The sequence below is a fragment of the Crocodylus siamensis genome, chromosome 10 (genome assembly GCF_052110815.1).
Source record: "Crocodylus siamensis isolate JL-2025a chromosome 10, ASM5211081v1, whole genome shotgun sequence".
In the NCBI taxonomy this organism is placed as follows: domain Eukaryota; kingdom Metazoa; phylum Chordata; order Crocodylia; family Crocodylidae; genus Crocodylus; species Crocodylus siamensis.
Genome location: NC_143404.1, coordinates 15,550,002 through 15,577,628, shown reverse-complemented (window position 1 = coordinate 15,577,628; position 27,627 = coordinate 15,550,002). Strand labels below are relative to the sequence as shown.

The 27,627-nt window shown below is 43.4% G+C and overlaps 1 protein-coding gene across 3 annotated transcripts in view; it reads left to right on the top strand.

Annotated features, from left to right (window-relative positions):
* Positions 1-27,627, top strand: part of PPP2R2B (protein phosphatase 2 regulatory subunit Bbeta) — a 264,323-nt gene that overhangs the window by 221,104 nt on the left and 15,592 nt on the right. For all 3 annotated transcript variants that reach the window (XM_090064739.1, XM_090064740.1, XM_090064741.1), the window contains 2 exons: positions 14,838-15,015; positions 22,981-23,145. In XM_090064739.1, coding sequence (XP_089920865.1) covers positions 14,838-15,015; positions 22,981-23,145 — 343 coding nt within the window. The remainder of the gene's footprint in view (positions 1-14,837; positions 15,016-22,980; positions 23,146-27,627) is intronic.

The following is a 27,627-nucleotide window of genomic DNA, read 5'->3' as shown; positions in this document are numbered from 1 at the left end:
TCGCTGTAAACCAAACAGAAGGTGGAGCAGGCTCTAAGTCCCTCCTGTGCCTGATTCTGATAGCGATACTGTGACCAACATGCACCAGCAGCATTGATTTCAGTACAAAATAGAGCAGGCAGCGTTAGTTTAGCTCACAAACACAGCTGGATGAAGAAACGGTGACCTTTGCACAACAGCCACCTTATAAACAGAGCACTTAGCCAGAAAGCGGTAGATCTGAGTTTCTGACCCTGTGCCACCATAATGCCCGCTGAATTATGTAATAGCATGGGAGCACCTTCCTGTCTGAAGCAGCCAAGAATGCACGGGGCCAGAATACCAAGTCAGGGGAAGTCAGACCTCACAGCATAGTGATTAGGTCTGTGTGCTGTGTTGAGCAGAGTAGGCACCTGGTGTGCAGCCCTGAGTTAGGGTCCTAAACTCTGGAGCGAGTCTGGGGTCAGGCATGCTCTGTGTTGCGTTTTCTACTGCAGCTCTGGGGGTCTCCCCAGTCTACACTGGGGCTTTCAGAACATCTAACAAGTGCACTGGATCTCCAAAGAGCTTAGATGTCCAACCACATTTCCTTCAGTCACCCTCATTTATAGGCATGGTGGAGCCACAGTAGAGATGCAGAAGTGGCCTGTCTCTAGGTTTTGCTTGTGACAACAAAGACCTACTTTAATGCAGAGTAGCATGAGCTCCCCCCTGTGCTAGGTATAAGAGGAAATATGCACAATGAAGGGGTGCAGCAAGCACAGGGGCAGGCAAAATATGGCCTGCGGGCCAGCACTTTCATCCAGCCTGCGAGCACTTGCCAACTAGTTGTACCTTGCCCAGCTCTTCCATCCAAGAGGGAATACACACACCTCTGCCAACATCCTCTATTGCAGGGGTGGGCAAAACACGGCACGCAGGGCCCCTAAAAAATTTAGAAAATTAATATTTATCTGCCGTGGGCTGCCTGTCATGTGGCCCTCGATGGCTTGCCAAAACTCAGCAAGCGGCCCTCTGCCCAAAATAATTGCCCATCCCTGCTCTATTGCTTCTCACTCCCACCTTTGTGGGTGGAAGGGCCTGGCCCAGTCAGCAGGCAGCTTCCAGGCAGGGCTGCTGCTGCCACTGCTGCAGCCGCTGGGGAACCTGCTCAGCTTCCCCAGCATCCCTCTCTCTCTGGGCAGCAGGTGGGGAAGTGGTGGGGGCAGAGGGGGAGCTGCAGCTGGGCAGGATTGCAGAGGGTGGGGCTGGCGGCAGCATGGAGCTTGCACCCAGGGGGGTGGCGGGAGCACGACGCTCTGGTGGGCAGGGTGTGGGTGTGAGGGAGGGTGGGGAGGTGTGGGGAACACCCCAGACCCTTCCTCTACAGCGCACTCAGCCCCCGTCAGCGGCAGCAAGAGCACCAGCAGGTGACAGGCACTTGTGCCCAGCACAGGTGCTGCCGCCCAGTGGTGCGTAGCTCCAGCCACTGCTGCACGTGGGGCAAGAAGCGCAGCCCAGCCGGGCTGCCTCTGTCGCACAGAGCTCCCTGTATGCAAATCCAGTTCTCACACTCGCGGAGCACAGAAGGGTAGCTCCCGTAGCCCGCTGCCCTCCCCACCCCATTGTGCAGATCCCAGGACTCAGTGAGGAAGTAAGGTCTAGGGCTCCCCTCCGCTTCCAGCAGAGTCCCAGGACCTGTGCGGCAGGGGCGGAGACGGTAGTGGGCTTCAGCGTGACAAATTTGTCAAATCATGACAAATATTTTTTGTATCAGAATTAAAATATGTTATAGTAGGTGTTTGACTTTGGGATTTTTTTTATAGTAGGTGTTTGATTTGGGGGGTTTTCTGGTTCCAAGATGGCAACCCCCCTCCCTCCCAAAAGGAGTATTTCTGGGGGGCATAGAGAGGGACTTCTGGTGGCAAAGGTCAGGGGTTAGGGATGGGACTTTTGGTCCCAAGATGGCAACCAGGGGGGTGGGGCAGCTGTCACAGGCTACCCATGTGGCCCTCAACAGCTCACCAAAACTTGTTAAGCAGTCCTCCAGCCGAAATAATCACCCCCGCACAAGCACATCCCAACCTGCCTACCTCTTCTCTGTCTTTAATAAAGCACAGTTAAGCCCAAAGAGTGCAATGCTGGCATGCAGGCTGCCTCTTTGAGGAAAGGGGTCCTGGCTCCTTTTCTCAACTGTTGTGCAAGCTGTGTCACTGGGGATGAATTTTAGAGCTAAAAGAAGCCAACCTCAGTGTCTGTAAGCATCACAGTGCCAAAGGTCCTGACGTCTCCAGGCCTTGAAACCCTTGTCCCATTACAAACAGTATTTCTGAGTGGCAGGAGATGGTCTGTGTGGCAATACCTTCCCTGGTGGGGAGAGACCCTCTGGGCCCTGCTCGGAGCAGTCATTTCATTCTGTGTGAGTTGCATTTTCGCTCACACCGTTCTACTGCTGTGTCCTTATCAAAATCCCTTCTTCTCTTCTCTACTCCCCCTCCCCAGAACAAAACAGTAGCATAGATATAATGGAGCAATAACAAAAGGGAAATAACCCTTTTCTAGCCCATTCAGGAACAACCACAGCGAACTCTGACTAAAAGCAAGAGAGGGAGCTTTTGGAGCCTGCATGCAGCATGCAAACAGTGTGCCAGTCTGCCTACCTCTTTTTTCTACTACCCCCTCCCGCTCTCCACCCCATTGTGTTGTATTATGCTGCCGCAGGGATGGAGAGCTTGGCCGTGTTACGGGAAGCTGGATCTTAGCAAGCAATGAAATATTGCTTTATTTTTCTTCCCAGCCAGTTCTGATTCCATTAGCTGTGGGTGTGCTCTGAATATCTGGATGTGTGCTGGTGCTGGAGCAATTCAGTGTGCCAAGAGTCTGCTCTATAGTGAAACAGTAATTGAAAAGCTCAACAGGACTCCTGCTGGCAGGTCTGTCAAGAAGCGCTAAGCACATTCATTAAAGCAAATGCACTCCCTCCTCTGCTCGGCAGCATCAGCCTTACCATCTTTATTGTGCACGCCACTACTGTGGCTACAGTCTGATAAAGAGCAAAGAGCATATCAAAAGACTTGCATCTATCATCCAGGCTCAGGTGGCCAGTTTGCAGAAATGAAAACGGGTTGCATTAAAATATCTATATCTGAATACCTACTGGGCACTGGTCACAAGTCTGAATACGAAAGAATTGTGAAGCTTCAGCATTAAACTTCACAACACCCATCTGGAACAGATAAGACGCTATACGCCCATTTTATACATGGAGAAACAGAAGCAGAGAGATTATCTGACATGCCCAAGGACAGGAAGTGAGTCAGTAGCAGAGCAGTTTAGATCTCCTTGCATCTTTGTTTTTGCTACTTTTATTTCAGAGCTTTTAAATATTACTGTGTAAGTTGAGCTACTGAGATACTAGTTTCTATTGTCTTCCCCCTCTGCCTTTTTTGTTTTACCCAGTTTGCATAACGGACCATGGATGTTTCTCTTCTGGTCAGTGATAAGCTCCCAGTGATAGACCATTGTGACAGTATGACATCAAAAAAAGCCAATCAGGTCATTCGCATCTGTTTAAGACAGACTGTACTCCAGTGTGTTCACTGCTTTATACCTCTTTTGGGGACCATATTTTTTGAGCTGTTAAGGACACTGAATTGTTAATCTTTGTCAAGTTCAGACTCAGCACTCTCTGATCCAGCAGCCAGCCTCAGAAAGCCTTTCCAGCTTATGATAGGATCAGGCCATGGATGTTTATTCATCCCACAAACGAACAGGCCTAGCTGATGGACTTTGTGGCCCTTGTGATGGACCTTAATATGGATAAGCTCTTGTTCCCTTAGCAGAATTCCAAAACCTGCTCATCTTTTTGCTGCTCATCCACAGCTACGAGCCATAGCCCCTTGGGCAGCCTAACATTGATAGTTTAGTGCAGCACAGGCTCACTGTTCCCTAGCAAATATATAGCTGTTTGATGTACTAGAATGTCTCTGCACTTGCATATAATTGTATGAAAAAATCATCAGTAATAAATGATAAAAGAAATAACATTAGTGTAAATGTAATGTTTAGAGGGGATGGAAATGTCTAGGGAAAACATGGAGCTGGCAGAATTATAGATTACATGCACTGGTAATTAGATAGCAAGTTTATCTTCATGGAGGAAGGTATTTTCTCTCACTTCATGAAAAAAGCCCAGTAAGACAGAGAGAGCATGAAATTGTAAGTCTGCCATGAAAATAGTCTTTGATGCATGTTCTGTCTGCAAAATATTAATCTCCAGCCATCTTTGGCAGTTATGTGCGCTGCTGACAGCAAATGCCTTGGAGAATTAAAAAATAAAACTCTAGAATAAAATCTAGAGAGAAACTTAGCTGATGGAATATGCTTAGCACCTCTCAAGATTTGGCCTCAAAGAACTAGTGCTGATGTTTTGCAATTATAACCGAATTATGTTTTCCCCTGTTGTTAAATAAAAGGCCTAGTCTGGACTTCAGCTGTTGTAATTTCACTGGGTGAAATTCTGCCCTCATGTATAGACTCATGTTTCACTGTAGTACTGGTATTTTTTTATATTTGGCTGCTAGCAATGGGAGTGAACAAATTCTGCTGTAAGTAACACAGATGCAAAACTGAAGTAATCCACTAAACTAATAGATATATTTAATTTTCCTGGTATGATTAGCTACAGGGTTTGTCTGTGTGGGAGCTACACCCACGCAGCTAAGTGCAGAATGTATCCCACTATAATTATTAAAAATGGGATTTCAGATCTCTAAGACTTTCATCAACATCATTTCCTACAGAAGTGCTATTATATGTACAACATGGGCTGCAGTGAGAGGTGTTGGACTGCAGTGCCTGAAATATTCCAGTATTCCCTTGCTCTTACGGGTAATAACTGCATTTCTTCAGCTTGGATATTTAGGTTTCCTAACAATTGACCAGGCTGTTATTAGCAGGGATCCTGGTTTTTTCTGTTTAAAAATCCCAAATTCTCTGATTAAAAAATACAAAATCCGTGTTTTTCCACAATTAAAATGAAATGTGTATGTGTGTGTGTCAGTTGAATACAATGTTTATTGATATATTTACAATTTTAAAACAATTTGGAAGCCTACTGGTGCCTCAATCATTATAATACATTCTAAATACCTATATATTTTGGCATTTGATTTGGAGTTTTTTATCATGGAAAATCAGAGCTCTCCCTGCCCCCTTTGCTCAGCAGGACATAGGTCCTGCTTTGGCTGTCCCCCCGATGCTTTGTAGTGCTGAGCAGCCCTGAAATGCTGGTGCTCCTCCCAATCTTCAGCCCCCACCCCCCAACCTGTGCTGGCGCCTCTCACTCCCAACCCGCAGCCCCCATCTCTGCCCCTCACTCCTGACCTGCAGCCTCCTGGCTTTGCCGGTGTTCCTCACTCCCAGCCCTGCTGGTGCCCTTCACTCCTGACCTGCAGACCCACCCCACCAGCTCTCCTCACTCACAACCTGCAACCCCCTGCCCTCCTCTGGCCCTGCTGGAAGGGACCCCCAACTGCCCACTCCCTGTCCCATGGGTGTCAGCCAGTGCTGTGGCTGGAGTGGAGCACGGAGCCCCCCGGCACTTGTCAATGCAGTTTTCTGCAATGAAGCCTGAGTTTGCTTCCTTGATATACCTGGGATATTAGGGGGATGGGAGGTGGGTGTGGTGTGTGTGTAAAGGTAGATGCTTCAATTTTAAGAAAGTCTGAAGAAGCTTTCCTGAAGACCTTGACAAAAAAGTGACACACAGCAAACCAGTTTTGGAAAATGACAACCTCTTTATGAATGCACTGTGCAACACCTCCAAGAGGTGTACATATACCGCAAGGATGCAGAACTGAGTATATGCCAGGGTTCACTCCCATGCTAGCAGCCAAATACAAAAAATACCAGCAAATGTTTCAAAGAGATCCTTTCTCAGAAGACACTACTGCAGCAGGGACGGCCCTAACTAACAAGATCTGTTTTGGAGAATGGACATCTTTATGTAAAACTGTGCAAGATCTGGAGCCACTGGAGATGACAACAAAACAGCCTCCTGCAGGGTAGTGTGTTAGCACCAATCCTTTTTATCAGATATACCAATGACCAACCCATACAACAGAGTAATAGGAGGAGCTTCATATATGCTGATATTCTGTGCATCATGCCACAAGAGAAGGACTTTGCCGCTGTTGAGAACACAGTAACATGTACACTGCACAACCTCTCAGATTACAACAATAAGAACCAGCTTTGTGCCAAACCAACTAGAACACAAGTCACAGCTTTTCACCTATCCCATAGAGAAGCCAAATGGAAATTAAACACCACCTTGGATGGAGTCCCAGTGACTAATCATCCGAACCCTGTATACTTGGGGGCTGCACTGACTGGAACAGTTACCGTCAAAGCAAGCATAAAGATGGGAAGTCAGCACCTCTAACAACATACTTCAAAAGTTGGTCATGTCAGAGTGAAGCAAACCCAGCTACATTATGAACCACTGGTATTGCCTTGTGTTACTCCACTGCTGAGTATGCGTGTCCAGTATAGGAATGATCAATTCATGCCAGGAAACGAGACCTAGGTCTAAATGACAGCTATCATGAAGTAACAGGATGTCTGAAGTCAACACCAAAGGGTAGCCTGTATTTACTGGCTGGCATTGAACCACTTGGTATCAGAAAAAAAGTAGCGAGCCAAAAAGAAAGACCATGGCAGATAGAATGGGGTCCAAAAGAAGTAACTAAATGGCTTACAGCACAAAAAAGTTTTGTGACCAGTTTTGATCCATTGGACATGATGGCTGACAGGGCTTGACTGAGATAACGGAAGGAAAGATTATGCGCAATCAGATGCTTTGAAATGGATCTGGAACACCAGGAGGACCTTCCCAGAGCAGTTGATCTACGCTAGCCAACATGGTGATGCCTGACTCACCTACACACACAAACTAAGAGACCAAAAACAAACATCATCAAATGGGGCTACTCCAATGACACAAATATACACAAGTGTGGTGAAGTTCAGACTATGGAGCACCCTCTCGTTTGCTGACTTCTTGATAAGGCTTGTAAGAAGTAGGACCTCACTGCAGCAATGGAAAGAGCTATTACTTGTGCACAATTCTGGAAATTCATCTATTTTATGACAAGGACGCAAGAAGAATTGCAGTTTTACAAATCTGTACTCAGGGCTATCGGACCTTTTGCAAGTTGCTTAATTTTTTTAACCCTGAGTATCATGCAGGTACACAACCAGAGACAAACCAGTAGGTCACCACTGCAATTTTGGATTTGCTACCATAAAGAAACTAGGCTGCTCATGACTTTTAAGTCTTGTAAATAATTGATTTCTAGTTCAGAGGCAGATTTGAACATTACCCACAAAAAGCAGTTTACTCAAATATGACTGCATTTAAGGAAAGCAGTTACTACTACCAAATGCACTTAAGAAGCAAGGCAAGCTATTGTATCTCTAACATATTAAATAATTGTGAGGGAAAATAGAGCAGGGCATGGCGAACCAGGACACCTGGGCCTACTCCCAGCTCTGACACTGACTCACTGTCCAACTTGGCACAAGTTGCCGTGTCCCTCTCTGTCTCAGTTTTTCCATCTATAAATGGAAAGAATAATCCAGTACCTTCCTTGCTGGAGTATTTTTTAGTGTCATTATATCCAGTAGAACCTGGATAATTTGCAGGAATACATTTCTTATCTTTCTGCGAAGAGCGGGGTTTGTAAAGTAATTTGGGCTACATAGAGCCACAGTAAACATCTGTGTGGGACCACTGACGTGTTCCAGATGTTTGCTGCAATTTTTATTTTAAAAGCTGCTTCTTCTCCAGTTAGATGCCTGGGACTGCTGAGGTATTCCAGAAAGGCCCTGATCAGAGATATGGCACCCTTTGAAGTAAAAGTCACAGTAAACAGCTGAGTGGCCCATCCTGAAAATTAAGGGGGTTGAGAATCATCCAAATATAACTGATCCAGGTTCTACTCTATTTGAAGATCACTGATTTGCTGCTGCTGTTAAAGTCTGATTTTCTTTTAATGACATTTTTAGATTACTTGTCACAAACTCAGAAGCTCAGGGACCTCAAACCCCTTGTACGCATTTGTTTATCATTCCAACCTATACAAAGCTTGCTGATCCCTAAGTGAAAGACAAAAGAATAATTGCCATTAGCTTATTCACAGCAAGACAGAGCTGTAGCATGTGGACCAGAATCAGGAAGCCAAAAAGCTCTCTGGTTGAAGGCTTTTCACTTGAGTTACCCATGGAGCCATGCACGTATCTCACCATTTTAGTTCCACCTATAGTCAACTGATTCATCCTCATTGCAGAATTTCTTGGTGGGGGAAACTTCATTATGAAGTTTCAAAGGAGCACATCCTCTGGCAATCCGAGATGAGGGGGAAGTCCAATATTAATTTCTGTAGTTGTTTAGTAACATTAGGCCTAGGTTCCACACATCCCTAATTTCAGTGGACTTTATTTGTTTAACACCCAAATTCTGTAAGTTCTACACAGTTCAGGTGTTGCTGAAAATTACTTGCATTGGACATTCAGAATCCTGACTTGAAGTTTTCAGAATAAGTTCAGTTAAGCAGAAGGGGGGAATCCTGCAGCATTTGAATTATGCTAGATTGATAATTGTTTTAGGTCATTAATTTCTAACCTTTGCCACACATTAGTTATCACCAACCCCATTCCCATATGTGTGAATGAGTATATAAGTGAAAAAACTTCACCCTTATTTTTTAAGATTGCAACCACAAAAGAAGAAGACTAATTACAAGAGAAATTATAACAGAAATTGCACTAGCAATAAAATGAAAAAATAGTGTTCCTGACACATTTGTGAGACACGGAAGGGTTTGCTGTTTATACATTGTGAACTTGGTCCCAAAGAGCATAAGACTGACATAATAGTCATTGTGTATTTGAAAAAAAAATGCATGCTGGCCTTTTTTGTTTGTGAGAGTTCATGTAAAAACATATGACTCCAGAAGCTGGGTCATACATCTAAACATGGGAGGACTGAGAAAGATGATGTTATAAGTGGAAGCAAATTCAGTAGAGCAGCATTAGTCTGAATTTAAATATAGAAACAAATTCTGCCCCACTTCTCCTAGCAGGAGAAGGTAGTGTGTTGGGACAGTCAGCATAACACATAATAAAAGGAAGAAACCTGATGATAGCCAGAGAATAATAATTATGTTTATTGGATTAGCTCTGCCATGATCTTTTTGATTAAAGGCAGAATCTGGAGAAAAGAAAAGTAATTCTCAAGTATGAAAAGAGGCCAAGGCTGGGCTGGGTCTCTTGTTTTTTGAACCATATCTGCCACTGAACCATGGCAGAAATGAATTTTACAGCTCACGGGAGGATTAGTGCTTCATTAATTCGGGAAAGGGGAAGACTTCGCAGGGCAAGGAGAACAGACTTGAGCATCATATGCATATCAGACGGGTGCAATAGCCTCTGAATTGCAAGAGGGGTCCTTCTTTAAAATCAAAAAGAAAAATTAAGACATATATTTTTAAAGATGAAAAATGACTGACATTCTCCTTCCCGAAAACAGAAAGTAATTTAATTTGTTAGCAGTTTATTTTATTTGACAGCCTTTGTATGTACTTGATTCGGTTTGTTACACTGAATTACCCTTTAATAATGGGTATATATAATACCAGATACTGCCCTGCAGGTTAGTTCAGTAATTGAATAGGAAATGCATTTAGAAGTCTTCTGTATTGTTCAAGATTGTCAGGACACTGCAAGTAGAAGTGGTCTGGGTTAGATAGAGGCTAACACAAGGGCAATTAGCTATTAAAAAAAAATTAAAGCTTTTTTTAATTGCTGTCAAATGACCAGGCATTTTTTTAGTCATTTTCATTTAACAGTTGCTAAGTGCTGTAATTCTAAGTTCATTGCCTTCTACCTTAAATTTCTAGTGGTTACGATTCAGCATAGCAAATCTTTGCAGGATGCAAGGTAGTTTGTAGTAGTAATACAATAGACCATAGGGTTTTTTTTGTCTCCATTTGTTGTATGTTAAGCAGAATTGTAATGAGGAGGTCTGTGAAACTGGAATAGTCTCCCAAGGGAAGCATCTGCAGCTATGTAGCTTGAGACCTTTTAAACCTTGACTAGATGGAGGACTGGAAAATATATAGCAGAGAACAAACCAGTACTGGCCAGGAGACAGACTACAGGCAGAAGTCATTTTTTACTTAACGATTTACTTCTTTTACTTAGGCTTCCCAAGCCAAATGGCTTGCTTCCTTCCCTGACCTCCTTTCTACAGGAGAACCAGAATGGCTTTCATTTTCACAAAATCCAAGGATCTTCTTTTCATTGCTTCATCTCTGTATGATAATGAAAGGGATCAAGCTTTTGTTTTCAGAGGAATATATGAACGCAAGTGATGATGAAAAGAGAAAAAAAACCTTTTCCACTTGTGCTAACTATTCTCAGTACAAATTCCAGGTAGCTTAAATTCTGCACAGTCAAAATAAGCAAGAAAATGGGACTGTTTGATGAAATCACCTGCATTTCTTTTCTTTGGAAATCTCTAAACACATACAAATGGTCCTACCTCCCTCCAATGGTTGTTTGTTTCTATCTCTTCCCCACCTTCCCTATCTAAGCATAGCTGCCTATAACAGCAGCATCAGAGCTGTGGCCCATAAATACAACTGTATTAAGAAGAAAATAAGTATTTGGTTCAGAATGCGTTTCTTGAGCCACGTGTGATTTTTAAAGCAATGTGGTTGAATTGCTTTGTTGCAATGAGAGAGGTATATCCCATCTTGGTATCACCTGCTGCTGCCCTTGTTGCAGCCCCAAGAACCCCACTCACTTTGGTTGCCTATTGCACTGCAGAGGAAGGAGGAGAGCAAATACTAGATAACACCATCGCTGGACTCTGGCAGCTTAAGGGGAGTAGAAAAAAGATTGGACATACCACACCTTTATGCCAGTGTAATTTACATTGGCTTTGAACATAAACTGGGATCCAGGGTAGACAGACAACCAGCTCTCCTGCTGGCCATCATAGGACCATTATAGCACCTCACCACCAGGTGAAAGAGGAGCATGCAATAGAGCAAATGACTTCCCTGGGATCTGCTGCAGACTGATGACATCTATGTTGATGTAATGTACAGTGGTAAGACTGTTTTACCTCTGAGTTTCTCCAGAATATTTCTATGCCAGATATGAGTCACACCAGCGTAGGGCTGTTTCTCCCTTTTTCAGATGTAAAACCCAATTATACCAACGTACGTGTATCTGATGTCCAGGGACTAAGGCTTTTACATGGCTGTGCCGTCTGCTTAGAGAAGCAGTAAACAAAGGATGGATCCTTTCCGTCAATCCACATCCTAGGGGAAGAAAAAAGGAAGAGGATCTGAGGCCCAGCAACCAGTTATAACTCCCTGATTCTCCACTGTAGCCCAGGTTAGAACAAACAGGGTGCTCTGTACTGGCTGGAAGTAGTCCCAAAGGGCCCATTTGCCATCTGGGGCTAGCAGGTGAGCAGTACATTTCAGCCACTCCACCTCTCTCAGGAATTTTCCTCCATCCAGTAATACAATTTTAATTACACTGGCAAAAGAAGGTGTTTTTTTTTTAAATCAGAATTGAAGTGTTTGACCCAAATGACACAAGTTTTATCAACAAAAACCTCCTGCCATCTCAGATGTGTCCACATAGGCTAAGTACAGGCAGTAAAAAAGGCTGAGGCTGAATTGATTCGGTCTTTGCAGGTTAATCTAAGCTAAGCAAATGAACATTCATTTTTGATTCAGGAAATGCAGCCACGTGCCTGCAGTGGCTCAAGCCAGAAGCTGGGGGTGCTAATGCACAGCTCTCTGGCACATAGCCAGCATGGGCTGTGTGTTCGCCTCCTCTTCCTGTGGCACCCAAAGCCTCTCCGATTTGCAGTCTATAATCACAGCAGCAGGACTCTGCAAGTTTGCTCATCACTTCCTCTTCCTGCTTCCAGGTGTCTCTGGGATTTCTAGTCCACAGTCGCAGCCAGCACTAAGTAAGCAGGGCAGGGCAGCTCCATATTCAGGGGAAGAGAAGTTTAACCCCCCTTCCTGGCCCCAGATCCCAGAAGGGGGGCAGTGAGTCAGCCCTCATTGCTCCAGCTAGGGAGCAGAGGGACAGGGCCAGCCCTCTGTCTGCAGCAGACAGCCCAGCCCAGCCCAAGGCTGCAAAATGCTGGGATGCTGGGGGACTCTGATTTAACTTAAACCAGGGAGGGGTCTGGGACAGAAGTTTCATAAACCAGTTTGACCTAAATCAGTTAAATCTAATATTACATTCAACCAGATTTTAAACCAGTTTCAGCCATTTCAAAACTGGTTTATGTGCACTGAACTTCTGTTCTGTTACAGATTTAAACCAGTTTCCGATCACTTAAACCAGTTAATGTGTAACTTCTCTCCCTAGCCATAGAGTGGGGAGGAGCAGGGAAAGGGAGTGAGTTGCTGGCATAGCTAAATTCGCTGTGGGATACATCCTCTTCATGGCCAACACAGCTCTGCCAGCAGGACTTTGTGTTGTAAACCATGCAAGTAAGAAACGCGTAAAGTCTCTAGAATTTGACTTTATCCTTGCACTAGAGACTTGTATTAGTTGAAGACAAATGTTAACTGTACCATTAGTAGGCACCTTCTCTCCCGAAAACTAATTTGCTTACAGAAAGCTTTTCTATACAAATAAGTCAATTACATTGAGTAACTCGGTCCACTTTTGGACCTGTAGAGAATAACCAGTACGCTTAAACAGATTTGTTTGTTCTACAAGTGCCAATTGTTGCGGACAGTAGCATGGGCTTTGGAGACGTCAATGAAGATGGGGTTAGAGAATGTAGTATAACAATCTAGAAATAGCTTTATTGCATATCAGCATTATAGTGAATTAAATCTTATACCAAAACCTTTACATACTGGTATTTATTTTTGTTTCTAGAAAGTCCTGGTGTAACACTTGAACCCTTCACCTTTGCAAGCCATCATGTTTCTGACAGTGTGAATGACAGCCTGCTTCCTGCAGTCTCTGAGCAAAATGCCCCCAGATGGCTGAGCAAAGTCCTTCGACAGCAAATGATGCATCATTGAATATGTCAGGCTGAATTAGAAAGCAGGCTCATCACATTAAGCTCAGGCTCTGAGCTGGCAGTTCCTATGTTCTAGTGTCACTTGATCCTGGCAGTCATACCCCCATCCCCACCTCAGCAGCCATGTGAAATCTCTTTGGGCAGTATACAGCTAATACACACAGTAATGAAGTAGCTTGAAGAAATAGTTTATTGGCAAAAGGAAGCATAGGCTAACACCTTTCTACTGTATTAAGTTGCCTTAAGAGTGTTATGGCTGATGACATTACTTATGCTTTTCTTTGCATACACTGTTTTTGACTGCATCAGTTCATTCACTGATGACTTGCATGAGGTCCAGTTAATAAATGTGAAAGAAAAACTGCATGTCACAGTTTCTTTTTTCCTGTATCATCTTCTACTTTATCATTTCTATGTTTTTCTCTCTTATTGTCTCGAATTCCATTTTTTTAATATGAAGAGATAAAAATCAATACTGACTGAGGTGTCCCTGTTAAAAATCATTGGCTTAATAGCAGACAGTAAAGAAATTGCTGAATGGAAGTGATTGAGAAAACTATAGTCATGTTCTCTCTTTTTTGGCTTTTTACATATTTGGATTTAACACGAATAAAAGGTGCTTGCATTTAGGACATTCGATGTAAACCCAAGTATAAACATTTATCTCTAAAATACCATTCTGGTATATGAACCTGGATGTGGACACAGGACTCCATTCGTGTAGATCTGACGAAAGGGTCTTACTGCATAGCCTTAAATAGGCTGTTCAGAGTAATGCAGTATAGCAGTTAGTGCTGAAAAAGAGCAGGCTTTGCTTTTGTTTTCTCTAAGGTGTTTCAGAAACTAAGAACCAAATGGCTGTATGTCTGCGACAAAGTAGAAAAGTACACAACAGCAATGAACGCTTATAGCAGCACTGTTGAATGCACCCATTGATTACAACTATATGTAGAAAAGTGATGTGGTCCAGTAAATGATCTCTGCCCACAAAATAGTTTCATTTCGCAATTGCTGTTAGTTCTGAAATGCCCTCATAAATCAGAACCTTTTAATGTCTTATTACAAGAGCCCTGTGAATTAAATCAATATTGTCTCTTTTTTATTAAATAGGAAAACTGAGGCAGAAATTGTATGAGAGGCCAAAGAGGGACTCATGGCCAGTGTGGCAATGGGATAAAGGGTAGTAGGTCTTTTTCACTGGATTACTCAAACCTGACCTAACCAATTTCTGCTTTCTGAAAATAAAGAATTTCTACATTTGGTTTATTTTCTACTGCTGAGTGTCCTGGCTGCAGTATGTATACTAACTTATAAAATTACTGAGGTTTGAATTAATTTGTAGGGCACGATTAAATCCATTGGGACTAGAAACTGCCAGCAAAGGGTTAGCGAGTATCAGCTGAGATGGTGATGTTAGCGATACATGCAACTATCAAATGAGAACTGGACTAAGACCACCGACCTATTTTACACAGTGCATCAAACAGTCACAGGACGAACTACTGCTGTGAAACTGTACTGATCTAGGTCAGATTCAAGCCTTGAGCCTGAGGCAAAAGCTAATTCATGTCATGTCCCCTATACGTGGCCAGTGCCTTAAATGAACTAAACTAGGCTTTCATTTGTTTATAGGGGCCTGAGTACACTGATATGCAAGTTGCAATGAACTCTTTAATTCTGGGATTTTTTTTTTTTTAATCTTAACACCCTGCTTTTCCTTTTTTTTCCCTTGCCTTGCCAGGTACCTGTGCTGAGGCCCATGGATCTAATGGTGGAGGCCACCCCCAGAAGAGTGTTTGCCAATGCACACACATATCACATCAACTCCATATCCGTAAATAGTGACTATGAAACCTACATGTCAGCTGATGACCTGAGGATAAACTTATGGAACTTTGAAATCACCAATCAAAGTTTTAGTATCCTTTGATTCATGCAACTGGTGGAATCATTGTCCAATCAGAAGAGGTTCATGGAGAACCCAGGCTCATCTGAATCTTGAGCTTGCATCTTTTTTAAAGAGGGTTTGTATTTGATATTCTGACATTTGAATTAGAATTTTTTTCTTATTTACCCATTAATCAAATATTATGCTGTTTGTTCCTGACTGCATGTAAATAAGTCGAGTACTGACATCTTTATGCAGGGATTCTTTACTTATTCTGGCAAAACTCCCAAATGAAGTCATGGATGTTTTGCCTGAAGGACTTAACTAAAAGTTGGGAGAAGTATTCAGGATTTATGCTTTTAATCTACCACGTGCTCTTAATTATTTTAGTTCTATTTTTATTACTGCTGATTACCCTGTTTCCTGTGAGTAGGTTCTTACTTGCAGTCACTAAAGCAGGAACACAGCAAGAAGATTAATAGCTAAATGGAATAAGTGTATCTTGCAACATACCATGAATAAAGCTAGGTTTATATTCTGAGATGTTTCCCAGTAAAGAGATTTCCAAAAGCAGACACGCTCTTTGCTTCAGTGGGAACTCTAGCAGTGTGGGGCTGATCATGCACTGAGTAAGGAGTTCAGGGTTTGGTCCTATAAAACACATGCATCAAAGGTGTGTTTCCTTGCACACTAACTCATGTTCTGACTGGTGCTGTGCCTCAGATATGATTTCTATTGTTTTCTTAAGTGATTTGGAATCCTTCCAAGAGGAATAAGCCACAGGAATGACATGAGGGGACAGGGAAGTGGCCACAAAGGTAAAAAGGACAGTTAAGTGGGGGAAAGAAGACTAACGAGTAGGGTCAGGGTTAGGATCAGATGGGCAAATCTGAGAACCACAGAGGGCCAACCTTCGTGGTAACTGGGATTCCTGAGCAAAGCCCGCCAAAGCAAGTAATTAGTGAGAGAGGGCCAGTACAACCCAACCGTCCACAAATCACAATGGATGGAAAACACGGTGGCAGGCATGGATCAACAGGAAAATAGGGCAAAACTTCGCCCACAAGCTGCCCCATGCTAGTATGCATCAGGTCTTGTGGTGAGAAAAGGTAAGGGAACTTCCATAATGACTTGCCTTCCGAACTCACATGCATAGCTCAGTGCTGTGGGGTGGTATTTCTGGTCTTTACAGCCTTTAAAATGCTGAGATTTTTGGAGAAAGCTGTTACACAAGTATCAGGCTTTACTATTCATGGTGTATTATGGTTATAACTTATAATTTGAGTATTCCAGTCTGGCCAGTGTTTAAAATCTTTGCTAAGAAAAACTAGATCGTGACTGCTGAGACCTTTCCTTTCTCTTTCTATTTCTGTTGCTCTTGTTGCGGATGCAAATATGTTACTATAGCAGCTAGAGTGTTGGCACTGATAAGCTTTGTCTTATCCTTTCTTTTTAATTTTTTTTTCTTTATCCATTATACCGAATCTTCCAATTCCAAGAGCCAAAAGACTGAACACAGCTCAGCTGGGCATCATAACAAGCTGATGTGTTCCAGCTTGGGTGACATGTTGCTGAATTTTGCCTGCAGGGTCTAAGTGGAGGAGGGGAATTTCTTTAGGTGATTTAGGAGATGGATGCCTTGTGGAAAACAAGGAGAGAAAAATATGAATAGTGTGGTTTCCATTATAGATTGCAGAAGTGTGACAGGCTGCCACTCACAGTCATATAAATGAGAACATGCCAGTCACCCTTATAACAGCCACATCGGGAATAATAAACAATGGGGGCATTAATAATCACTGATGTTTAGATGGTGTTTTCCACTAAGAAATCTCTAAAGCACTCAGTAAACTTCTTACCAGCAGGGGAGCAATCCAGAAACCATAGAAATGCAGCCACCCTGGAGTGGATGGTGGTGGTATTTGAACAGCAGGCTGTACCTGTCCACAGTTGTTTCATAGATTCGTAGCTGGTAGGGTCGGAAGGGACCTTTTAGATCTTCTAGTCTGACCCCCTTCCCTGGGCAGGAGACCCCAGCCAGGTAAACATTGAGCCTCCTCTTAAAGACCCCCAGGGTAGGAGCCATAACCACTTCCCTTGGAAGTTGGTTCCAGCTCCTAGCCACCCTGACTGTGAAGTAGTTAGTGCCTTCTAATGTCTAGTCTAAACCTATTCTCTAACAACTTGTGGGTGTTATTCCTTGTTACTCCGGGAGGCGCTTGTGGGAACAAGGTCTCTCCCAAACCCCACTGGTCCCCCCTTGTAAGTTTATAGGCTGCCACCAGGTCCCCCCTCAGCCTTCTCTTGTGGAGGCTTAACAAGTTCAGGTCCTGTCGCCTCTCCTCGTAGGGCCTGCCCTGCTGTTCCCTGACCATGTGGGTGACCCTCCTCTAGACCCTCTCCATGTTGTCCACGTCCCTCCTAAAGTGCAGTGCCCAGAACTGGACGCAGTACTCCAGCTGCGGCCTGACCAGGAAAGAGTGTGAAGAAGTCCGTATTCAGTCAGAACATCAGGACTTCAGATGGACAACTATCTACCTCCTTCTCATCCGAATTTTGTCAAGATACTAGTGCTGATAACTACTGTTGATAAAAGTGCTATGAGAAAAGTCATGGTCACAACCCACCTGGACTTCAGTTTAAACTCCTTAGGAAATCTGGGGCTTAGGACATCAGCAGAAGGCATACTGCTGCTCTGTTGTGTTCCCAAGCCTTCTGCCAGGGGATTGTACGAACTTACGTATGTCAGACTGGCATATCATAAATGAACGAGTCCTTCTAATACATCAGGGAGCATTTATACATGTCAGCATTTGACAGATCCTATCCAGTCCCCCTGAAAGCAGCTTCCTAGCATTCTCCCTGATCACAGTGTTTTGGATGTATGGATGTCTAGTTAGCTTCACGTCCTTATTTCTGAAATCAGCTTGAGGGATAGTGCTTAGTCATGGAGCTGACACTTCTAGGAGAGGAGAGAAGAGCAACTGCAATATTGGGGGGCAGGATAGGGCATTTGCTTTTTTCTCGCTTACAACCAGCTCCCTAAAGAATGATGTTTTGTGGCCTTAGGTTATTATTTGAAAAACTCTGATGCAACTGCAGCTCAGCCCACATCTTCCCCCTTAACTCTAACTTGTAAATTTGAAGTCTGAGTCCACAGGTGAATGTATTTTCCTGCTATGGCATATGAGCTGGTATTTGTTGTAACTGATTTCCTTTTTTTTTAACCTAACTACTGTTTTCTTTTGTTTTTTCAAGCAAAACACCAAGTAATTTCCTAATGCTGGATGTGAAAATAAGTTGCTTTAAGCACTCAAAATGAAATTTGGAAGTTTTGCTAGTGACTTCCATGGAGTTAGGATTTTACGTTCACTGTTCGAAGCGACCTGCCTCATTGCATAGTTTACAGATGTCATAAATTTCTTATTAATGGGATTTTTACACTGAGTTGAAGGCTCAGTTCTGCATTATGCAGTTCTGTGTTCCTTAATGTATCCTCTAGCTTCAGTGGGGATATCCCAGGAACGTGGAACACAAGAGTAGCCTTAAGGACCAGAGACATTTTATAGACAGCTATTTATAATGGAGGCAGTTAGCAATGTTAGTTAGGCAAAAGGTAGAGCAGGGTGGCACCTTAGGTGTTAACTGGTACAAGGAGGCATGAGCTTACATAAGCAAAAAGTATTTTGTTAGATGCCATTTATAATAGAGAATATTTTCTAGATTAGTAGACAGTTCTAAGGAAGTCTGCACCTGGGGGGGAAGAATCGTCAGCACTCCTGTAGTCTGGGAGGGACCATTCTAAGCAGCACAGCTGCCGAAAGGGACCGCGGACTCATAATCGACTCCAAAATGAACATGAGTCACCAGTGTGATGAGGTAATAAGTAAAGCTAACCACACTCTTTCTTGCATAAGTAGGTGCATCACAAACAGGTCTAGGGAGGTGATACTTCCCCTCTATGTGGCATTGGTCAGGCCACAGCTGGAGCACTGAATCCAATTTTGTTTCACCGCACTTCAGGAGGGATGTGGATAACCTGGAAAGAGTTCAGAGGAGGGCCACCTGTCTGGTTAAAGGCCTACAGAAAAAACCCTATGTGGACTGATTGGGAGACCTGAACCTCTTTAGCCTCCACAAGAGGAGGCTGACAGGTGATCTTGTGACTGCCTACAAACTCATTGGGGGGGTGGGTAGGGAGGTCAGCAGAAAGTTGGGGATACGATGTTTACCAGAGCAACAGCCAGGGTAACTAGAAACAATGGGCACAAGTTAAAAGAGAGCAAATTCAGGCTGGACATCAGGAAAAAGTTCTTTACAGTGAGGGTCACCAAAATATGGAAGAGGCTTCCAAGGGAGGTGGTGTTCTCCCCTTCCTTGGAAATATTCAAAAGGAGATTGGACAGACACCTGGCTGGGGTCGTCTGACCCCAGTACTCTTTCCTGCCAGGGGCGGGGGGTCGGACTTGATGATCTAATAAGTCCCTTCCGACCCTAATAACTATGAAACTATTGCATTTCCCTATTAATTTACACTACCTTAACTAAAATCAGAGTCTGGACCAATGACTTCAGATTATTATTTTGATTTTGTGTAAACTGAGATTCTTGCTGGCTTTGCCAGTCTCCTCTGTCCCTTACACCACTCCGTAATATTTTGCTTGCCTGCAGATTTCAAGGGTCAGACTTTTTTCAAGCCATATCCATGTGATAAATTTCCCAGACTACAGAGCGGTATCCTCAAGCACGTTATGGTGGTCTGAGCAGACTACCTCCTAAACCTGTTAGGACAGTCCAGCCATGTCCTAACAGTGCCATAGGATTTCTAACTGTCACAGTCACTCAGAAGTGCTAGCAAGCTCACCCAAAACACCATGCAGACATGGCAGTCTAGGAGGTACATGAGGACATGGCTTAGGAGCACAGTAAGTTTATCCTGTAGGCATGGCCTGGCCCAAACTCCATGGATTTCGGTTTGGCCCCAAGCATTTTAAAACAATTCCTTTAGTAAAGCTGATCTCTCAGTAAATATTGCCTGTCGGAGATACCATTGAGAACTTAATGCAGGTTCTTTAAAAATGTAGAAATTGTTCGTTAGTTAAAGAAAAGACAGATGCATCATGTGAAAAGCTCCTGCTCAGCAAAGTGCAGTGCAGTTTAATTAGGTTTAAAAACCTTCAGAGGTAATAGCAGGCCTTTCATGTCTAGAGACCTAAGCTCAAGTCTTACTTAAGTTGCAAGTAAAAATGAGTTTGGGGGTTTTGTTCCAGTTCTGATTGTATGCACACTGCACAACCATTGCACAATTTGACATGATTTGAAGTCTCTGCTTAGCAAAGACCCAAAGCTGTAATAGCAAGGTTTTAGTGCAGGTCAGAACTGAGCGATGTTGGCAAAGTTGTGTGGGGGTCCAGAGGTGTAATAACACGATGCATTTCTCTATCACTTTTCATTTTAGACTATCAAGGTGTGTTACAGATGTTAATAAATCTACCCTCAGAGCAGTCTGTGAGGAAGCCAAGTAAGTGTTGCTAGCCTTGTATTGCAACGTAGTATAGTAGGTAGGATGCTGGCTTGAGCTATGTTACAAACTCTATAGCTGACATACAGAGGGACTGTGGACAACTTACCTCACACCTCTGCTACTTCTCTGCCTCAGTTGCCCTATCTGCAGCATGAAAATAAACCTGTTTGCCTTTGTGAAGTACACTGAGATGCATACATGAGCCACTGGCTAAAAACAAGGTGTTCTTATTTTACAGGGGAGGAAACTGAGGCACAACGATTAAGAAATGTCCCTATGCTACTCAAAATGGAAATAATAGCAACACAAGAAGTCTGTAGATGAGCTCAGAATGCCCTTTAAGCACAAACCCTTCTTCATGCCAAAAAGCATATGAAGAGGTGAGGAACTGAAGGGCAGAACTGATGCACCAGCAGAGCTAAGAGCTGGGCACTGTGTATGACTGTATATAGATTTACCCAACTACGTCATTTTCTCCCACCAACAGCAAAGATATCCTCTCTTTCACACCACCACCCTGTACTGCAGTGGGGAAAGGACTTCTCTTGCTGTTGGTTAAGCCATCCCCACAGGACAGAGAAGTTCAGATTTTCCTCCCAGCTCCTCCCTTTCTTTGGAAATTGATGTGAACAGCAGGACCTTAATTTGCTCTCCATGAGGTGATGAAAGAAATGGTGCTGTCTTTTCCCCATGTACAGTCAGTAAATTGTCCCATGCAGGGTGTTCTGATAGGACTGGGAAATCTAAACCTTCCTACCACCCGTGACCGCTAACACTGTGTTAGGGCTGGACTGCTAGGGACAATCAAAAGTTCGTATCTACCACTAGGAATTTGTGCGGACATGGGTCCTTTCTGGCTCCCTTATGCTTGCAGGTCTAAGTAATTTTTTTAATGTCAACCTAAATCTCAGGATGACTTTGTTTTCAATCCAGGATTCTTTTTTGAACCTGCACTTGAAAAATGTTCCTGTTACAAAGGCATCAATGGCCTGTTCTGTTTGTTGTTTTGTGTTGTTTTTTTGTGCGGGTGGGGGTGGGAGAGGAGTTGTTCCATTGTTATTTCACATGGGGTTATTTTCCAGTGACTGTAATAAAAGATATTTATTCTGGCCCATGGCAAATTTGTCAAGAGTGGAGTCTTGTGATTCTTTGGACAAAGAGGGTACTAAGCTGTGTGTTACAAGCAGCTGCGGTTGCTAGGTAAATAGATACTGTGACAAAAGATGGGATTTTCTTGAGCACATTAGTTTATTTTGGTCTGTATGTTAACACTGATCTCACTTAAACTATGGGAAGTGAAATTTGACATCTCTCAATACCATTGTTCAGATTAAATTCAACAAAGAGATATAGTCTGAGATTTTTAAAGAAAGCTAAAAGAATTTGGTGCCCTAATTCTGCTGAATTTCAAAGAGATTTGGTCATCTGACTCCCTTAGGCTATTTTGAAAATCCCAGCCATAGTTCCCTGTCTGCTATATTCAGGAATAGCATGCATCTCTTGAGAGTAGGGCTTTTGGCAAGTGGTTTCTCATTGCCTTCTGAATACTTGTCAGAGAACTGGGAAATGCAAGCACTGGTAAATTTTGACCCTGTATGAATCATTTAATTCATATGCTGTCATCAAGGCATACAACACTAAAATGTGCCAGCCAAAACAACCAAGTCTTTGCCCCAGGCAGCTTATGTGAAAAGCCATCAGCCGGTACCGTATGTATAACAATACACACCACAGAACACACACAACTCAGAATAGCTGGTAAATGTTGACAACGTAAGGCGGGCACGTTACTCATCCAAGCAGCCAAAGTGCTTCTTGCCTGACAATGTAGAGGCTGCATGTTCCACAGGTTAGATCAGTGCCGATCTGGGTTCTACCCTGGCCTTGTCACCTCACCTCTCTAAACCTCTGTTTTGCTATCTAAAAAGGGCTTTTTGAAACCCACAAAAATAGGGATTCTCATCTGAATGGTACTGTTCTGGTAGCTATGTAAAGGCTGCTTATTTGTATACAGTCTGCAAAAACAGACATCTAAGAATGGCTAGTGCAAGGATCAGGTAAGTTCCTAATGATGGATGTGAATATAAGTCGCTTTAAGCACCCAAGATGAAATTTGGAAGTTTTGTCATTGACTTGCATGGAGTTAGGATTTTACCTCAACTGTTTAAAGGGACCTGCCTCATTGAATAGCTTGGACATCTGAATATCCCCTAGAGAGCTAGAACACAGGGCTTTGATGAGAGATCCTGATGCAGAACCTTATTGCTCAGGATTAAGAAGAGAAGAGTTTTGAACATTGCCTTTGTACTCACCAGTACAGACCAGGGCAGCTGAAAAATTGCTTTCCAAAGCAAAGTGACCCAGTTAAGCACTGTATGATAACGAAAGCCAGAGGTGATTAATAACCACTAGGGCTGCATATTGAGAGTACTTGTCCATGCTGTTTGCTTTTCCTTGACTTGCCTGTGTCAGATATTGTTGATATAAAGCCAGCCAACATGGAGGAGCTAACGGAGGTGATCACAGCCGCAGAATTCCATCCACACCACTGCAACACCTTTGTCTACAGCAGCAGCAAAGGAACAATAAGACTGTGTGACATGCGGGCATCTGCCTTGTGTGACAGACACTCCAAATGTGAGTACTTCTGCACTTCACCAGGGCTGAGGAACGGAGGCGTTTAGTGATGGGATGTGAATCAAGACAGGAGAAATCTGATTACAGGATTCAATCTCAACTGCATACAAAGCTTGAGAGTCAGAGTCACCTAAAGCTCATTATGGAAAAAAAATAAATAAAAGAAAATCAAACAAAACCCAACAAAGGGAATTGAAATTTGGATAAATATGAATCAGATGGCTCTATACAAGATCAGCCCTTAAGATTCAGACTGGAGTTTTGCTGGGAACTCCAGAGTTAGGAAGGGTTTGCATGTCGGGGTTTTGTCTTAAATCAGACAGGTCAAACATACTGCCTGTGGGCCACATCTGGATTGCAGAGCTGAGTCATCCAGCCCACAGTCTTGATAAGGGCTTTCCCCCAGCAGCAGCCAAGTGCCTGGGAAGGACCCGGGGTGCTGGAGCCCCAGCAGTCTTGCAGCTTGTTTCTGGGGTGCCAACCAAGCTTCCACAATGCCCGACTATTTCCTGCGGTGCTGCTGGGACTCCAGGGCCATTGCTTTGCCTGGGTGCTTTTGCCTGCAGTTGGCAGCCAATCCAATGAGAGCCATGGCACTAGTCCCAGCACCATTGCAGGAAGAAGCTTGGCATTGCAGCTTGTTTCCATGGCTGCAGCCAAGCACACAAGTATGACCCATAATGCTGGAGCCCCAGCAGCACCATGGGAAGAAGCCCAGCACTGCAACCTGTTCTTGCAGGAGCATTCCTATACAGGCTCAAGGTCAGGTCTGCCTATATTCTGATATTGTTTTTCATTAGTCAAAAATCAGGCATGACTATTTCATTGGTCCATGCAACACTTTCATCTTTCTTTCCCTCTCTAATGAGAGGGGTTTTTTGTCATGGTTGATAAATGGACTAGAAAAAATAAAATCCAGATTTCACTCCAACATTGGATCATCTTGTTCCAGCATCACGCAAGTCCTTGGCAGGCCTGTGAGCAGGAAGATAACCTTACTGGGTGCATCTATACATGCAAAGCTATAAACTCCAGAGCAATTTATGCCAGAGTAAACCGCTCCTGGGCACAACAGCAATTTGGGCTATCTTATGCCAGAGCGAATTATTTTACTGCGCCATAATAATGGTGCGTGTATGGATAGTGATGCTTTACTGTGGAGCTAATTAGTGTACTTCATGGTAAACTACATGTGTAGATGCACCCAGTGGAATCCAGTGCTGCATATCTGGGCACTAATAAGGGTATGGATAATAGGTTGTAAGAAGCTATTTGTGAAACTTTTATATTGGAGCATCAAAATTATCATGTGATGACTAGAAAACCCATTTACCAAGTAATATAGGAACTGCTATACTGGTTCAGACCACTTGTCCAACTAGTCCAATATCCTGTCACTGAAAGTGGTTGAAAATTCAGAAGTTGGGGGAAAAACCTTTTGGTGGACAACTTGGAACACGCAGACCAGGTATAAAATTTGTTCCTAACCTTTTTTGGGGTAATTATGCCCTGAGGCGTAAGGATTTCTATATCTCATCCTTATTTCACCTTCACTAAAGCTGACCATAGAATCATAGAAGTCGGGTCGAAGGGACCTTGTAGATCTTCAAGTCTGACCCCCGGCCTGGGCAGGAGAAAAACTGGACTCAAATGAGTCCAGCCAGTTAGGCATCAAGCCTCTTCTTAAAGATCCCCAGGGTAGGAGCCAGCACCACTTCCCTTGGAAGTTGGTTCCAGCTCCTAGCTGCCCTAACTGTGAAGTAGTTCTTGCAGATGTCTAATCTAAACCTACTCTCCAATAATTTGTGTCCGTTATTCCTTGTTATGCCAGGGGGCACTAGGAGAAACAGTGTCTCCCCCAAACCCTTCTGGTCCCCCCTAGTGAGTTTATAGACAGTCACCAGGTCCCCCCTCAGCCTTCTCTTGTGAAGGCTGAACAGGTTTAGGTCCTGCAGTCTTTCACTGTAGGGTCTGCCCTGTTGTCCCCGGATCATGCGGGTGGCCCTCCTCTGGACCCTTTCAATGTTGTCCACCTCCCTCCTGAAATGGGGCACACAGAACTGGATGCAGTACTCCAGCTGTGGCCTGACCAGTGTCGTATAAAGGGGGAGGATCACCTCCTCGGCTCTACTTGAGATGCACCTGTGGATGCACAACAAGGTCCGGTTAGCCCTGCCAACCGAGACCTCGCATTATCGGTCCATGTTCATCTTGGAGTCAGTAATGACTCCAAGATCCCTTTCTGCCTCCGTGCTCTCAAGAAGGGAGTTTCCCATTCTATAAGTGTGCTGCTGGTTTCTACTGCCTAAGTGCAGCACCCTGCACTTGTCAGTATTGAAACACATCCTGTTTATGTTAGCCCACTCCTGTAACCTATCCAGATCTTGCTGCAATCTTTCCCTCCCTACTAGTGTGCTCACCTCACCCCAAATTTTGGTATCATTAGCGAATTTAAACAGGTTGCATTTCACCCCGTCATCCAAATCACTGATAAAGAGATTGAACAGTGTGGGCCCAAGGACCGAGCCCTGGGGGACTCCGCTGCCCACTTCCCCCTAGGTTGAATATGACCTGTCCACCACCACCCTCTGAGTGCGACCCTTGAGCCAATCTGCAATCCATCTGAGTGCGTAGGCATCAATGCCACAGTCGCCTAGTCTTTTAATGAGGATGGGGACCAAATTATGAGTTGCCAATGATGTATCCAGCTAATTTGTCCCACTTCTTTCTCTTTATTGATCATTTACAAGCAGGAAGTGACTATTAAGAAGGGATTTGTTCACAACCATTCAGTGAATAATTTGTGAGAAATAGATATATCCAATAGTTTGTTCACAGATGGGTTATTATAAGTATTGTCATTTGTGTAGTGATACTGCTTGGAGGCCAGGATCCCACCATAAGAGGCATAATACTTTGAATATAGACTAAAAAATATGAGCCTTGACCAAAAAAGGTTACAGTTAAGACAAGGACAGCAAGATATAATGCATACCAGGGTTTGTTAGGCCTGCCATATGGGAAGTCACTTAAGCTGCATGGTTTTATTTCTCTTGCCCAATTCCAGCTGTGGTTCTCTGCAAGTGTCAGCAGTTTTTCATTACTGCTGTTTATGCAAAAAGCATTCCAAAATGGCCAAGAAAGCACTTCTGGTGCAAATGCTCTCTAAGTATTATCTGGCTACTGTCAAGAATGTTTTTGCCTTTTTTTGCTTTCCATCACTAATTCTGCAATTAAAAGTTTGCTGAATGGGATGTTTGCAAACATGAAAATATAGGCGGTCACAAGCATTTATGAAACTGGTTGGCGTAGTTTTTTTCACAAGAATCTTTCCAAGTATATTTCTCATACTTTTCTCATCTTTATTATATGCTATAGAAACAAGATGTGGTACCATCTTTTTTATTAACAGGATTCAGAGAGATTTCAAGAGGTGATTCCCCACCTGTGACACCCTTCCCCAAAAAAACTAGGCTTGAATCTTAGGTTCAAGTATAACATGGCAAAGAATACATGACTAGCATAGGATTCAGCAAGTACTGCAGTGCCAGGGGTGCTTCTGAAGAAATGTTGAAGAGCGGTCCTACAGGCTAGCATATGGTGGCTGTTCAAATGCAAGTTGCTTCCTGTGGCACTACCTGCTCTAACCCAGCTTGGTTACATTTCTTCTTTCAGTAGAATTGATGTCCCATGGTATTATGCATGCTATTGGAAAATTCATAATATCCACCATATTTTCCTACACAGTTACTTGTGAGTAGAATTTACCACTTCGCAGAGCACCTTAGATTTACGGATTAGTCCTTTTTGTTCACATAGCCCAATGGTTGTTCTGACTGTTCATGAAATACTTGCAAGAGGTTATCTGAACCCAGCAACACTTGTGTTACAGATTATTACTTTTAGAAGATAACATAAAATAGGATAAGACCTAAGTGTTACTAGTGAAATACAAGCATATTACAGGTGGGCTCCAGATAGAACTTGGAATCCAAACCTCTTTGAAAATCCAGTTTTAAACCAGCTGTCTCTATGGATTGGTTCCATATCTGAAGGGACTATTTTCCTGTAATATAGATCCTGTTCCAAATCAGAACAGCCAACCCATCTTTGGAGATTTTAGGTCCATACCTTACAAAAATTACATATAAGATATCTAGCATGCATGATGTTGCAATATTGCAAGAACAAATTTGGCACTACTGAATCCTAACACTAATAATCTAGACCTAGGCAGCACTTCCTCATCTCATTTCAGGTTCTTATCTCCTTGAGCTAATGGGAAATGAGGCACAGACAAATGCTTTTGATCTTCCAAGAGTGTAATTATAGCTTGACATCCACACAGTATTGCTAGGTTAAAAGCAAAGTAGATAGGAGGAACACTGTCTATTTCCATATGGAAAGATTAAGATTTTGAATGGCAGTTTTTCCCTAAATTCCACAGTTTCTTTCCAGTTTCTTGCTACTCAGCAGCAACAA